Source organism: Pan troglodytes, chromosome 2, assembly GCF_028858775.2.
Source record: "Pan troglodytes isolate AG18354 chromosome 2, NHGRI_mPanTro3-v2.0_pri, whole genome shotgun sequence".
Taxonomy (NCBI): Eukaryota; Metazoa; Chordata; class Mammalia; order Primates; family Hominidae; genus Pan; species Pan troglodytes.
In genome coordinates, this window is record NC_086015.1 from 133,909,914 (window position 1) to 133,926,683 (window position 16,770).

A 16,770-nucleotide genomic window follows, 5' to 3' on the forward strand; every position below is an offset into this window, starting at 1 on the left:
GGTCTCCTGATGAGTGTCTGGCTCTCAGCAGAGGAGGCCCTGAGGTGGGTAGCTCCTCTCTGCAGCTGGTCATCTGGTGGCCTCCTTGAGTCTGTCCGAGTCCAGGGTTTTTATGGGTTTCAGAGGGGAGGAAGTGTGTGCTGATTGATTAATGGGAGGCCACTGATGGGCCAGAAAAAGCACCATAAGTTCCCATTTTGGTCAGCCCAGCCCCCAGGCTTCGGGCCCCCCCTGGCTTGAAGGTGGGGTTTCACTGAGGACCCACCCCTTTCCACACAGAGGCCTGTCTGCCTCCTTCTGTCATCCAATGGAGCCCAGGCTGTTTGCACTGAGGGGTGCCTACAGGTCAGTACCAAGCTGCCCTGAGCACCCCCCTTGGACTCCCTCTCGTGCTTGTTAGCACCCAAATTCGGGAGGGGGCTGAGGCAGTGAGGCTGGCATGTCAGCACTGCCCATGGTGTGTGCACACCTGGCCGGGTTGCAACAGTGCCTGGGCTCAGCCTCAACTTTGCTCCAAGATCAGAGCAGGTGCTGGAGCAGAGAGAGGCTAGGTAGCAGGAGCAGGCATTTCTGAGCTGGTAGGGGCAAGGGGTTTCCCAGGTCTCTAAGAGCGCAGAAATGCCTGGGCCCACAGCCACGGCCAGGCGGCTGCAACTGCTCCCAGGAAGGCAGGGCCCCTGCCTACTCCCAGCCCCCAAGAGCACAGGGATGCCTGGGTCTGGAGCCACAGCTGGATGGCCGCAATTGCATTCAAGAAGCAGGAGGCTCTTACCCTGCCAACTCAGAAGCGGGTGGGGCTTCCACCTGTTCCCAGCTCCCAGGGTTCCATGGAGTGTGCAGCCCCGACTGCACTCAGGTAGCATGAGCCAAGCACAGCCTGCCAGGCTGAATGAGTGGGACAAGCCTAGTGGGCCTGACTGCAGCCAGCATCATGGCAGTGGCCACTCCAGATGGGCCACCACTGCCATCAAATTGAGCAGCCCTCAGAACCAGAGGAGTTTCAGAGAGCTGCTCGTCACAATGTGGCAGGCAGTGTTTATGGATGAAAATGGAAGTGAACTACAGAAACAGCTTGACTGATTACGGTTCGGCCTTTGCCTCATTTGAACATGGTCTAATCAGTTGGCCACTTGTGACTAACAAGCGTAGCTGCTATGATTGGCTAAGACTTGGCTATTTGTTTAAAAAAAAAAAAAAAAAAAAAACTCCTAAGATAGGTTTTCAGTTAGTACGTACTAAGTTAGGTTGCAGTTGGTTACATGAGGACTCAAAGTACAGAGGTGTCCTCAGGCCAAATGTACTTTAACACCATATCTAGTCCAGTTAGCTCTGGTTGAAGACAGAGTTACGCCATACAAACAACTGATGAAGTTCTACCTCTGTGGATTAATTATGGTGATGGGGGATCTTCCCAGAGAAAGAGGGTAGTCATTAGCTTAGGACAGGAGAATCAGGAAAAAACTAAAATATCATCTGACTCATCTCTTAGGCATTAGATAAGGTCATGCCTACAGTTTTTCTTTAATTATCAATGATCTCTGGGTCAATTAGCAAAGCTCATAATTCTTGTTCAGAGCCTCCTTATCTTCCACCTGTTCTCTACCCTCAAGCTCCCCCTGTGGGTTACTAACAATGGGGCCGAGTTGGGAAAGGGCTGGGAGTTGTTCAGAGAGCTGCATGGACGTAGATCTGAGTGTATTTCAAAGACAGCTTCAATGCCTAGTTTATAGTAGAAACCTAAAGATAGTTTATAAAGGGCATCCTGTGATTTTACATGGGTCTCTGAGACTTAGGTAGGGGAGAGGAGGTCTCTGATACTCTTTCTTAAATGGCTTCAGTGTCTTTTGATCGGTCCTTTTAATGTTTCATTGAGCTTCAGTTTCCCCATCTGCAAAATGGGGATGATGAGCATAATAACTCACTGTATTGCTGCAGTAATAGATACGAAAATGTTTTGTGATCATTAACCACCCACACTGTACTCAGTCTGTGCAAGTGGTTTACAAATATGAACCCATTTAATGCTCACAGTAGTCCTGTTAGGAGGTAGTAGTACTCTTATTTTACAGATAAAGAAACATGGAAAATAACTTGTCATACAGTTAAATTGAGAGTCAAGGTTTAAACCCAGACAGAGCTCTTAGCCATGCTTACATGCTGTGCCTCCCCCGTACCTTCTTAGAAGGAGCAGTGTTACTCTCTCCAGATGTCAGTTCTCTATATAGTCCTAAGAGGTTCTTGCAGCCCTACCCACTAAGTTCTTTCTGTTGCTTCTGCTTCTTTTAGATTGACGACACTGGCACATTTCAAGTAATAGTGGTTCCCTCCGGGGCCGACTACATACCAGCATTAGAGAGACTCCAGCGGTGCACTTTCTGCTATGGTAAGACCCACAGAGAGAAGATAATTTGGTCAGGCCTATTAAGCATGATGAGTCACCACTGGCAGGGGCAACTGGAACTTGGCAGCAGCGATACTCATGGCCTTGGGAGGACCTCTCTGGGGTTCTGGGCGCACCCTGTCACACTTCATCTTCCACAGATGAATCCTCTCAGCTCAGCAAACATGGTCTCTTCCTATATATCCCAGCAAAAGAGTTGCATTCCAGGCCTTTCTACATAGTGCAGCTTACAGGAAACAGTAATGATTCTTAGAAAAACAGCCTATTTCATTGCCAAGTTTTTATGCTATAAAGTATATTTATGTGTTTTCTAAATCTCAAATGTTCACAGCCACAAAGAAATGCTTGAAAGCAATTCAGCACCCTCCTACCTGCTTAGGAATATTTTTTAGTACAGTCAAAGTGGAAAATAGCAGAAATTCATACATTTCTCATTGAAAAAAGGCTTCATAGACTCCCAAATATTAAGCATCAGAAAGATTTGCAGTGTTGATTTATTTGTAGTGTTTTATACATAATGTATAGGTCTAACTAGAAAACTGGACTCTAATCTTCCATTTGAGTGTTCTAATAATTACAAAGACAGTGGAAGCCACTGGAATCATTGGTGGCTGTAATAGCTAAGAGATATAAAGCATTTTCTATAGGCCATGCACTGTTCTAATTCATGTAATATCAATAATGGTGATAATGACAGTTAATACTTAAACTATTGTGCTTATGTTCCAAGCACTGTTTTAATAACTTTAAATGAATTATGTCATTCAGTCTTTAAAATCACCCTAAAACATTTAAACTACTATTAGTTCCATTTTACAGATGAGAAAAATAAAGCTTAGAGATAATAATTTGCTCAGGGCTTCACAGCCATATTAAACCCAAGAAGGCTGACTCTAAACTGTCTGCAGTTTATGAAAAACAGGTCTCATTCTTCTGCTCCCTAAACCTCTCCATTTGAGCCTGTAGAAAATGCTTGATTTTTCTCCTTCACATGTATCAGTGAGATGCAAATGCCTGCCATATAAATGACCTAAATGAGGAAGGTAGTAATTCTGAGGGAGAAGTAGGGTTTCTGGTCTTCTAATAACCCCTCTTCTTTCTGTCTTCCCTCTGCTCCCCTCTATCAAATTTCCCTCTTTCCCTCTCCTTCTCTTGACTGCACAGAATTGGTTTAGGCGCTGACAATCTTACTCAAAACAGTTAAAGTGCTTTACATACTGTGGGGAGATACATTCCACCCTATGTATTCTCAGTTGCTTTTTCAAACATGTCAGTTACAACAGTGTGATGGTATGTTGCATAGTCAGAAGTTGCACATGTGTGACTGGGGATAGATTTTGGCTTCATTTCTTGGCTTAAACCCTTGTTTTGTCTCTTAGGCATATAATAAAAGAGATTTTGGCTGTTGCTTCCTGCAATTAAAAATCCTACAAAACTGAGCAAATGGGCAGCCTGCTGTCCCTGATTTTAGAAACTGCTTTGCACACAGGTGACTGTTCTATCATCTGACCATTATACAGGACCATAAAATTTTAGTTAATTTCAGTAAGGGAACCATAACTTATCCAAAGTCACATCTTTATTGAGTCCATGAACAAGACTGTAGTGAGAATTTTCTTACATCCCCTAGGATCAGCACTCTGGTTATTAATCTTTCATCTAAGTTTTTATTTGTGGCCCATGCCTATATATCTAGTACCAACTGTCCATACTCATGTTACTCCATTTTTCTTTCTTATCTTTGGTTATTAAAGAGGCTATTTTCATCCTCAACCATCAACTACTATTGAAAACCCAGGATTACAAAATGTCAGCCCTGAAAGGGGTCTGTAGGTGAGTCTGGTCCTACCACCTAATTTTGCAGAACTATGCTGAACTGAAGCCCAGTGGTGACTTGGCTAGGGGCACACAGCTTGTTACTGAAACGAGACCAGAACCCAAGCATCCCAGCTCTCAGGCCAAGGGGCCTCCCCACTACTATACCACCTGGCCTCATCTCTAACAATAAAATACTGACTTCCTATATAGAAACTTCTAGAAATACTGGTGTGTCCTTAGGCAAAATTATTTTACTATCCTGGCCACAGTCTCTTCTGTAAAATTACAACATTAAATGACCTTTAAGAACCTTCCATTTCCATTTTTTTATTCCTCTGAATATTCATTGTGGTCATATTCAATAAAATCCCCTGTTTTTATTACTATGCATTCTTTTATTAAATGAGATATGCATATTTATAAAATGACCTCATTTAGGAAAGTCCATTAATATCTAATATTCATTTAACAAACATGTATTCAGTTTTCAACTAATGAGCACTATGGAAATGCAAAGATGAGCTTTGTCCTTAAGGATCACTCATAGGTAGACATTGAGTTATAAACTTATTTAAATTGAAATAAAAGATACATTACTTTGTTCACTTTTACTTTGTAAGCACTTCTTCATAGTAGAACAATATAAGCATAGTGATAATATTGTCAATCTAGAGGGATCAGTCACTGTTATGTTGTGATACCGTATACCCTTGCATGCATGAGGCCAGTTGTCCACTTCAAATGACATAAACTTGAGACACAGCCAAGATTAAACTTCTGTTGAAAACAGCCTAATCTTTAAAAGTCTGATAGCATTAGTAAATGGAGTCCAAGACACAAGCTGGGTATAAAATCTGTACTTTTGGGAGACAGATGCAAACCATGTACTAGGAAATCTTCCTGTTACTATTAAAGTATTTAGTCACTATTTTAACATCAAAGACTATGCAGTTTCCAAATGTCAAAATATTTGACATGCTATCTTCCCTTTTCTATTTCTACTTAGTAACCCAGAGTGACTTTTGGTTCACAGATGTATGCAAACCAGATGCTTCTTGTGACCAAGCCAGACCACCCCCTGTGCAGTCTTACATGGATGCTGCTTTCCTTCTGGATGGCTCCCGGAACATGGGAAGTGCTGAATTTGAAGACATAAGAGCCTTCCTTGGAGCACTGTTAGATCACTTTGAAATCACCCCAGAGCCGGAGACTTCTGTCACTGGAGACCGGGTGGCCCTATTGAGCCATGCTCCCCCCGACTTCCTACCCAACACTCAGAAGAGTCCAGTTAGAGCTGAGTTCAATCTTACCACCTACAGAAGTAAGCGCCTCATGAAGAGGCATGTGCACGAGTCAGTTAAACAACTAAATGGAGATGCTTTTATTGGTCATGCCTTACAGTGGACTCTGGACAATGTATTTTTAAGTACACCCAATCTGAGAAGAAACAAAGTCATATTTGTGATATCTGCTGGGGAAACCAGCCACTTAGATGGGGAAATCTTAAAGAAGGAATCCTTGCGAGCCAAATGTCAGGGATATGCCCTATTTGTGTTTTCCCTTGGCCCTAATTGGGATGACAAGGAACTGGAGGATCTCGCCAGCCACCCTTTGGATCACCACCTGGTCCAGCTTGGCCGAATTCATAAACCTGACCACAGTTATGGTGTGAAGTTTGTGAAGTCCTTTATAAACTCAATCAGGCGTAAGTCATAAAATCTGTTCTCTGCACTTTAAGAATATACTTGGTATTACTAAAAAAAAGGTTGATGAGCTAACATGGATACTTGGAAACCTCTTGTCTGTCTTCAAGGGCACTTCAGGGTCAGAAAGGAAAATATATAATGACGGATGGTAGAAGGGAGGAAACCTCTGATTCCTACACATTTAGTTTTCTGGCTTATTTTTTTTTTTATGCCTCTGGTTCCTATAGAGAAGGAATCATAACAAGCAGCTGTTCACACATCTGTCTTCATGGAGCAGTGCAGTCCGGGGGTGTGAAGTCACAGCCTGGACTTTAGCTACAAAGTAGAAATCCTTGCCGTGTAACCTTAGCACACTGCCCTTTGATGGAAAGTTTCATCTGTTAAGGCACCAAAAAAGAGAGCCAAAGAAAAATTAAACAGTTCTTGGCTTTGCTTTCACAAGTTCCTGAGGCAGAGTTTGAAGTGTTAGGAGATACCATTTTACCTGTCAGAATGAAAAATAGAGCCTTGCAAAACTTTCTTAGCCTTGTTAATGGCTCTTTTTATGATGCCAGTAATTAGAGTAACTGGTGCCCATAAAAAAGAAACATGGGCTGCATTTCTTGGAGTAAGTTTGCCTTGAAAATATGCAATCCATTTTGAATGCAACAGGATGGATAAAAAGCTGAATCCTAATATGATTCTGAAGGGTGAAAAGCACTTGGTAGGACTTGCAAACGTTTTCATGGTAAATGATCCCTTGCAGTCCAGATACAGAAAAATGAACACACAGGCAAAAGAGTACCCAGTGTGGTTCAACTGAGGTCCTGATTGTGTCTCAAATGTGCCTCTGATATTACGTGGCAAGCCCAGTTAAAGCTGTAGAGACACAGACTTATCAGTCAGTGTAGGGTGAGGTCTAAGGAGCCTTGGAGATGGTTGTTGGGGCTGATAGTATATCCTCTATGATTCAAACTGACTCTAGAACCAGTAGTACCAGTGTCACTTGGGAGCTTGTTAGAAATGTAGAATCTTAGGACCCAACCCAGTCATTCTGAACCAGAATCTGCATATTATAAAGATCCCCAGGTGACTCATATGTATATTATGGTTTGAGAAACACTTGGATGGGAACAATAAGCCCCCAGAATGAAATTTATGTGGATGTATTCTGGAATAGAAGCCAGAAAGAAGAGCTGAGGAAAAAAAGGAAAAAAATGGGGATGGGGCCATTCTGAAGAAAGGAATCATAAGGCATTTGTAAGGGTAAAAAAAGTACATCTCTAAAGACTGATAACTTGTAAAGAAACTCTCATCAGGCAAGAAGTTGCAAGAAGTCTTATGATGGAATTTCCTTCCCCACTCCCCCAAAATTCTTGGTAGTGTTTCATGGGTTATTAGTCAAATTATATTATTAGATAAATGGCACCACCCCAACCCTCAACTGAGGAAAGGTAAAAAGATGTTTTAAGAAAAAAGTACTTAGGGTACATGAGAGATACATAAAGTGCTTTGGGAAAATTATAACCATGATGAAATTATACACCATTCTTCTAGAACTTAGATCTATAAATCTTCAATCTTTAAAATGTAACTATAAAAGTACAAGTCAAGAAAGACTTTGCATAATCATGTTCAAGTCTACATGCTTAATTCCATAGCAGGCTCACAGACTTGCACTAACACATTCAACATTAACATATATTTACTGGGGAACTTCTCTGAGCCACTCACTGTTCTGATGCTGGGTATCAAGGAGTGACCAAAACAGTCTTGGTTACTGACTGGTCTTCTGGTCTAGCTCCCTCGCTTTGTGGCTCTTATTTAGATATACTGTTATAATAGAGTTGACTATCAAGCACAGTCCACATCAAAATCGACACATTTTCTAAGAGAAACAAAACTGCTGACAAACCATCTGATACTTAACACAGATAAAAAAAATTAAAAATCAGGTGCACAATAACAGAAGCATCACACAGTCTTAGGCCATTCAGTCCAGAGCACACAGTCTTACTTACAACAGCAGCTCTGGAGACAGTGTTGGGTCACAGTCCAGGACAAACTTGCTACTTATGATGACCCTGGGTGACCAGGAAGAGATCTAGTTGTGTTTAGCAAATCTATTTGATTTACTGCTTCAAAGAAATAGATAATACATTTTTAAGAATTCCCATCAAAAATGGCTTTTAAATCTTTACATGGTATAAAAAGAGGCATGCTTCATTGTTATGAAAAATTAATACACTTCCAAATGAAATGAGCCACTAATGAACTGAACCCAAGATGTTAGTGCTATTGTTGCTGTTGTTAGTGTTTCAAAGATCATAAAGAAAATGTCTTTTTTCCTTTGCATTTTGATATTGCAAAGGAGCAAATAAATAACTACTCTTGTTAGTTTATATCAATTAAAAGCCAGACCATTAGGACTGGCTCATTGTTATCTCCTCTAATGGTTGACCCGCTTTAGCAGCTAAGAGGATCTTACTGAAAAGTTAGTTGAATTCACCTATAAATTCAGAAGGGATGTGTTTTCTAAAGTCAGTTTTAAAGATTCCCCTGAGAAATCTGCTTTCATTTCATGTGATCACCTTAGTTGGTATTTTTCTTGATGGCTATTTAAAACAGTAAAGTGGCACTTTGTGTACAGAGCAGATTGCAGTAATGTTAACAGTCATGAATACAAGACTTATCACAGACTTTTCTCTTCTAGGTGCAATCAACAAATATCCACCAATAAACTTAAAAATAAAGTGCAACAGACTTAACTCTATAGATCCAAAGCAGCCCCCACGACCATTCCGAAGGTATTGTCTGTTTGGTGTTACTTGATAAATGAAAATGCCCCCTGCCTTTCTTCTATTTTCCTCCTCCTCCTTTTCTTGCTTTTCTTCCTCCTTCATCTTATTTGGACAAAAATCTATTGCTACATGATATTAAAATATAATTCGAAGGAACAAGAGATAACTTTTTAAAATGACCATGCTGATCTGAAAAACAAATTGCTTTTTTTTTTTTAATGGAAAAGCTAAGTGTTGAAATAAAACACCCAAATGGGACACCCCAGTGACAATGAGCATGCCTGATAACCACATTGTGGTTTCTAAATATCTTTAAAAGGAACCAGGGTTTCGTAGAGAAAGTCCTAATTCTAGATTGCCCCAGGGAAGGTACAATATTAGCCTGGAGAAACTTGTTATGCCAGAAAGCAAGAAAATAATTAAAAACCAACAATGTCTTTTCAAAAGGACAAAGGAGTCATCTTGATGGGATTCCCACTGGCCTAATTTTGAGTAAGTTGAATGTTAGAAAGTATAAAGATAATGAATTATAACACTTTGAATTTTTAAAATCCGCAAGTCTATATAGACACCTCCAAAAATGGAGGAAGAGAGAAAATGTTCTCTATACAAGAATGCTAGCTAATAAATGTAGAAGGAATGGTAGAATTAGAAAATCACCAGTTTGTGGTTCACAATGTAATAACAATATTAATAACATATACAATAACTGATCATTACAGGGTGCCAAAACCATCGTGTGACAGGTTGTTGGGGAACAGGCTGTTTAAATAGTCTGACAGAACCACTCACATGTTACTTATTAATTACAAACAGGAAAATGTGCCTTTACATGGTGAGATCTGGCGTTATGTGCCTCCTGAGGGGATGCAGTGGGAGGTGCACAACGTCACCTAAATGAGCGTCTTGGTGGACCTCAGATAGGATGTTTAATCCAAGTCTAATAATGAGGAAACCAATGGACAATTCCAGAATCTAGAATGTTTTTCAGAACACCTTGCCTACATTGTTTATAGGATTCATATCATGAAGAACAGAGGGACATGGGGTACTGTTCTAGAATGGGAGACAAATGAGACAAAATGGTCAAATGTAATTGTGTGAATCTTAATTTGATCCAAGATTGGAAAAAAGCTAATATAAATGATATTTGGGGAACAATAGGGAAAATTTGAGTATGAACAATATGTGGGATGATATTATTGAATTAATGTCAGTATCCTTGTATGTGGTAGTAGTATCATGTTTTTATAAGAGAATGTCTTTGTTGAGATAGGTATGCTGAAGTACTTAAGAGTAACATGTATGATGGCTGCACCCTACCTTCAGATGGTTTTCCTAAAGGGAAGTAGGATAGGGTGTGTGCGTGAATGAATATATGTGTACATTATATACATATATACATATAAAGAATAGCAAGATAGTAACAGTTGGAGAATATAGGTGAAAGATATACAGGTTATTTATGATTCTGTTCATTCTAATTTTCTGTGAATTTCACAATTAAAACTTGTAAAACTTAGTGAAAGAGTAAACAGTAATAAATGTGTCTGCAGAGAAACATAATTACAGAAAATGCTGAAATAGAATGCAGAGATGATCAAGAATTTTAGAGACGAAATGGGAAGATCTAACCTATATCTAATTGGAATTCTAGAAAGATAAAATAGAAATAATGAGAGCCAATATTCAAAGACATAAAGAGATTATCATTTTCTAGAACTTATGAATGACATGAGTTCACAGATGAAGAAAAAAGATATAACAGGCAAGATAAATAGAAAGCAACAGTTGGACATAGTATGGGGAAATGCAGGACACCAAGACAAAAGCAGCCAAAAAGAAAGGGCAGATTATCTACAAATAAATTATAATTAGGCTGGTAGGTGATTTATCAATTGTAACAGTGGAAACCACAAAACTACTGAATAACTTTAGTGGAAGAAAATTTTGTCAACTTAGAAAAACTGTCTTAAGACAATTTAGACTTAAACAATAGTTTACTACAAAAAAGTCTTTATTAAAGAAACTTCTACAGTATGTACTTCAAGAAAAATAAAAAATAACCACAGAAGAAGGGAATGAGATGCAAGAGGCAATAGTAAGTGATAAAGTTTATCAGTATTTAGTTAAATCTAAACAAATGTTTTTTTGTGTGTGAGACAGAGTTTCACTCTGTCGCCCAGGCTGGCGTGCAGTGGCACGATCTCAGCTCATTGCAACTTCCACCTCCCAGGTTCAAGCAATTCTCCTGCCTCAGCCTCCCAAGTAGCTGGGATTACAGGTGTGCACCACCACACCTGGCTAATTTTTTGTATTTTTTAGGATAGATGGGGTTTCACCACGTTGGCCAGGCTGGTCTCGAACTCCTGGCCTCAGGTGATCCACCCGCCTCAGCCTCCCAAAGTGCTAGGATTACAGGCGTGAGCCACTGCACCTGGCCTAAACAAATGCATTTTTAAGTAATATATCTTAACTTGTGGGATTATAAAAAAGCTGTACTTGTTAACAAAGCTATGAAAATAAAACATTTCACCTGGTGGTTTTAACAGAAAAAGTTCTAAGACTATAAATATTAATAAATGTTTTTGATTTATTTAAATATGAGAAAAGACATCAACAAAAATAATCTTGTATTATTAAAAAATGAAGCCTTAGACTTTAAGGAAAGCAAGGTGGTACTAAAAAGAGGGTAATAATAATGTAAGTCACAGGGAGATAGATGGAGTTAAAAGATTCTAGGAGCTTGTATCATTTGGGCCGGGGGTTAGGCTATTGAAAAACTTGAGATGCTTAAAAAATGCATAACAAATTTTAAGGGCACACATGAAAAAGAAAAATAGAAATTAGCTAACTACCAAAAATCTAGTGAGGGAAAATAGGATAAAAAAACAACAATGTAATAAATATTTTTTAAAAATAAAAAGCCAAGAAAGTTTCTTTAAAAAGGCCAAAAAAAAAAAGACAAGTAGAAGGCACAAAGACAGCAGAATCAAGTCAATTTAAATATATGAGTAATCACAAAAAAAAAAAAATAGGTTAAACATGCCAGTTACAATCAGAGATTGATGGATTTGATTTTGAAAACAAAATAAAATCCAGCTTCAGCTGGGCGCGGTGGCTCATGCCTATAATCCCAGCACTTTGGGAGGCTGAGGCAGGTGGATCACCTGAGGTCAGGAGTTCGAGACCAGCCTGGCCAACATGGTGAAACCTCATCTCTACTAAAAATACAAGAAATTAGCTGGGCGTGGTGGCGGGTATCTGTAATCCCAGCTACTCGGGAGGCTGAGGCAGGAGAATCGCTTGAACCCAGGAGACAGGGGTTGCAGTGAGCCAAGATCACACCACAGCACTCCAGCCTTGGGGACAAGAGCAAAACTCCATCTCAAAAAAATAAAATCTAGCTTCAACTGCTTTCAAGACACACATCCACAATATAAGGAAATGGAGAGGCAGAAAGTAAAATGATGGAAAAAACATACCAGGCAAATATATCAAAAATAAAGGTAGAATAGCTATATTTATATCAGATAATATATACTTTTAAATAAAACCATTTTGTAGAGATAAACAGGATGACTACATGATGACAAAGTGTTCGATTTATGAGGAAGATAAAACAATTTTAAATTGATGAGGGTCGTAAAATCTTAAAATAGACAAAAGAGAAACTGAAAAACCATAAGGAGAAATTGTCATTGAACCATCAAAATTTGAGATTTCAGTACACTAGTTTGAATATTGATAGGTCAAACAGACAAAAATTAGTAATGATATAAAAGATGTAAACATAAGTAACAAATGATTTAATAGATACATGCAGAACCCTGGACAGAAAAATTAGACATTCTTCTGAAGAACATATGGAATATTAACAACTGTTAAATCAAGGTAGAGTGTTTACAAGTGTTCCTTGTGCAACTTCTAACTTATAAAGCAAGTGTCAACAAATCTCTGAGAACTGGTGTCATACAATCCACACTGTCTGACCACAATGCAATTAAGTTAGAAATTAATAATATTTTAGGCTGGGCACGGTGGCTCACGCCTCTAATCCCAGCACTCTGGGAGGCTGAGGTGGGTGAATCACCTGAGGTCAGGAGTTCAAGGCCAGCCTGGCCAACATGGCAAAACCCCATCTCTACTAAAAATACAAAAATTAGCCAGGCGTGATGGCACACACCTGTAATCCCAGCTACTCGGGAGGCAGAGGCAGGAGGATTGCTCCAACTCAGGAGGTAGAGGTTGCAGGGAGCCAAGATCATGCCACTGCACTCCAGCCTGGGCAAGAGTGAGACTCTGTCTCAAAAATATATATATATAAATAAAAATAAAATAATATTTTAAAAACCTATACATTTTAAAGGGAATAAATAAATAATGGGACAAAAATTATAGTGAAAACTTAAAAATACTTAGAACTGTGTAACAATCAAAATGCTATATGTCAAAACTTGTAGGATGCACCAGAAGTCATGATTTAGGAAATTTTATCTTAATTCTCAAGTGAGAAGTTATTTAAATTCAAGAAGCTAATGAGCTAAGCGTTGATCTGAAGATGTTATATATTTGAAAAAACAGACTATGTTCAAAGAAATGAATGAGTAGAACTTAATATTTTTTAAAAATTAAGATAGTATCAACAAAGGCAAAAGTCAGTTCTTTCAAAACTTAAGAATGTGCATATATATTGTGTCTTTAGCATGTATGAATATTACTTCTTAAAAATTAGAAATAAGCGAAATCAAATGGGACTGTCTTTATTTCTGTGGTAAATTATTTTGTACAAACACACATATACATTACCCAGCCACCAACCACAGTCGAATGTCCACCAGCACCTGGAACCCACACTTAGGCAAATACCTTTGGCGATGTGCCTACTTTTATTGTGTGATGTGTGCATTTCTGCATGGTGATCAAGGCCAGGGAGGCACTCCTAATGCAGTAGCCCCAGCTCTGTCACCTCTGAGAAGCCTCCACCTGGAATCTCTTGCTTACCTTGACAGGTGAGCTGTCCAGGGAAACTGTCCAGCAGCAAATAATTCCTGAAGTCAAGCCTAAAACAGGCCTGTGAATTAAGTCCAAGGAGAGCAGGTCTCCCCCTGCTGCAGGTGTCTGGCAGCTTGGAAAAGGGACATAGACAAGATGCCGTGCATGTGACTCTTGCCGAGGACAGTATCTTTGGCATGGAGAGTACATTAAAGCTGGTGTTAAAGCAGTGTTTTCACCAAGTCAGGCTAAGTGCTACAAGCTGGTTAGCTTGCACAGGGCCTGGGTGCTCAGTAGAGCACAGCACTTGGGGTTTAGTGCTCTACAGTCACTATTAATGTTATTTTTGAATTTGAGTTTTATAGTGAAGTCCAATGGGATAATAAAGCAAGTGTTGGGGAGTCGGAACCTAGAGACTTGGTTCACTTGCCAGTCAACCTCCCTCCACTTCCCCAGGACTGGTTCTCATAGACCACTGTGTACCTCCCAGCTCCCTGGGGTTCCCCCACCCCACCTACCCTAGACTGGGAGGCTTAGGGTCAGTTATGCTCCCACAGTCTTGGGACAGGGAAGGCAGCGGCCATCCACCCCAAGCTGGCAGTGCCACGCTGCATTTCTCTTTTGCCCACCTACATCGAGGCACCCAGCATGTCCCAGCAAAGAGGCTGCAACACTCTAGAGCAAGTCTGTCCAATCTGTGGCCTACAGGCTGCATGAGGCTCAGGACAGTTTAGAATGTGGCCCAACACAAATTTGCAAACTTTCTTAAAACATGAGATTTTGGTGTGACTTTTTGTTTCAAGCTCATCAGCTATCGTTAGCATTTGTATATTTTATGTGTGGCCCAAGACAATTCTTCCAGTGTCGCCCAGGGAAGTCAAGAGACTGGACACCCCTCTGCTGTAGGTTGGGATGGCCAGCCAAGGGAAGAGGGGAGATGCCTGGCTTGACTTCTGGCTGTTGGGAAAAGGAACTCAACAGCTGGCCACACACCAAGTAAAGGGGATGGGGAAAGCTTATTGAATGACAAATAGAAACCTCCATGGCAGATGGAGAGATTGCAGAAGGAAGAAAGCTTTTTTCCCTGCTTTTAGACTTAAGGGCCTGAATTTGCATTTTGCCGTCGGCTCTCCACATATGTAGCCAGCCATGAATGCTACAAGGACACATGTGGGAGCCAACCTATGCAATTAAAAGGCATTTTTGAAAACCACTCCTACCATGCTTTATGTTTGCAGAGAAATATGAGTGGGAAGAGGGGATCCACAGTGCTTTTGGACAGGAAGTTTCTTCCTCTTTCGCCACACTGCCCCAGATTCACTGGATGCTCAGCTTCTCCTATGTATTTGAAATGGTGAAATGTCAGCAAATGGCTGGGGCATCAAGGAATTGAGACATGAAATCCATACCACTGTCTGTGCATTCGCCAGCCATTCTATAAGTGATCAAAGACTCTAACTAATCAAAAGTTATGAGCCACACAGCTGCTTCTGAAACTCCTTACCTGAGCCATTCAAGAGAGGTGAGGCACAATTGAACACACAGGATTGAGGGAGATGAGAATACCTGCTAGGAAAGAGGTCTGGATATAAAGATGACTCATCAGGTCTTTAGAATGACTTGCATAGGAATTAGGTCATTCTGTGAGATTATGACAAATACATGTAGAAGCTGGTGCTTATCAGATAGAAAAGGAAGGAGCTGAATCAAACCACAAGCTACCAAGGAGACAGGTGGCCCATGAGGATGAGAGAGCAGGGCACCCTCTTTATATAAGCACTTAGATCTACTCAGAAACAATAAAGGCAGAAAGCCACCTGTTTATTGCTTCATCCAGCCAGGGAAGAACCTGTGCCAGACTTTAAAGCAGTGATAGGCCTGAGCCAGAACAATTGAATTGTAAAAATGGACATAATCACTAATGCCATATGAATAATGCATCTGTTATAATTCTGCTTTCCAAAGTACGTTTTCTGGGCACACCAAATGTAAAAGAATTCTGGAAATAGAAGCAATCTTGTCTGCATTTTCTATTTCAGTGCATCCAGTCAACTAATAGATGTAGCATGGCTGACTCTTGAATATCTGCATAGATGGAGGAATCTGATCACAGAGAACTACAATTAGTCCCACCTAACCTTATCTAGAATTTGTCACATCCATCTTTCCACAAACTTTACTGGAGCTGAGCACAAGTTGCAAAATAGACGATTTCATTCTTTGTCTTGACAAGCTATTGGAGTTACCAATCAGCAAAGAATTATTTGAACAATATATAGTAGGATAAAGAGAAACAAAGTCTTATAATTCTCAAATTGAGTAATCAAATTTTTTTTTTTTGGAGATGGAGTCTCACTCTGTCACCCAGGCTGGAGTGCAGTGGCGTGATCTCAGCTCACTGCAACCTCTGCCTCCCGGGTTCAAGCGATTCTCCTGCCTCAACCTCCTGAGTAGCTGGGATTACAGATGTGTACCACCACACCCGGCTAATTTTTGTATTTTTAACAGAGACAGGGGTTTTACCATGTTGGCCAGGCTGGTCTTGAACTCCTGACCTCAAGTGATCCAACTGCCTCAGCCTCCCAAAGTGCTAGGATTACAGGCGTGAGCCACCGTGCCCGGCCCAAATGATTTTTATTAAGTGATTATTGCCGGGTGTGGTGGCTCACACCTGTAATCCCAGCACTTTGGGAGGCCGAGTCGAGTGGATCAGGAGGTCAAGAAATCGAAACCATCCTGGCCAACATGGTGAAACCCCATCCCTACTAAAAATACAAAAATTAGCTGGGCGTGGTGGCACACACCTGTAGTCCCAGCTACTTGGGAGGCTGAGGCAGGAGAATCACTCGAACCCGGGGGGGCAAAGGTTGCAGTGAGCCGGGATCGTGCCACTGCACCTCCAGCCTGGCAACAGAGCAAGACACCATCTCAAAAAAAAAAAAAAAAAATTAGTTGGGTGTGGTGGTGGGTGCCTGTAATCCCAGCTACTCACGAGGCTGAGGTAGAAGAATTGCTTGAACCCGGGAGGCAGAGGTTGCAGTGAGCCGAGATCGTGCCACTGCACTCCAGC

The 16,770-nt window shown here is 40.6% G+C and overlaps 1 protein-coding gene across 1 annotated transcript in view; it reads left to right on the top strand.

Moving 5' to 3' along the window:
• COL6A6 (collagen type VI alpha 6 chain) overlaps positions 1-16,770 on the top strand; it is a 151,071-nt gene that overhangs the window by 131,796 nt on the left and 2,505 nt on the right. Inside the window, exons 34-36 of the mRNA XM_009446459.5 lie at positions 2,287-2,383; positions 5,253-5,924; positions 8,618-8,711. Coding sequence (XP_009444734.4) covers positions 2,287-2,383; positions 5,253-5,924; positions 8,618-8,711 — 863 coding nt within the window. The remainder of the gene's footprint in view (positions 1-2,286; positions 2,384-5,252; positions 5,925-8,617; positions 8,712-16,770) is intronic.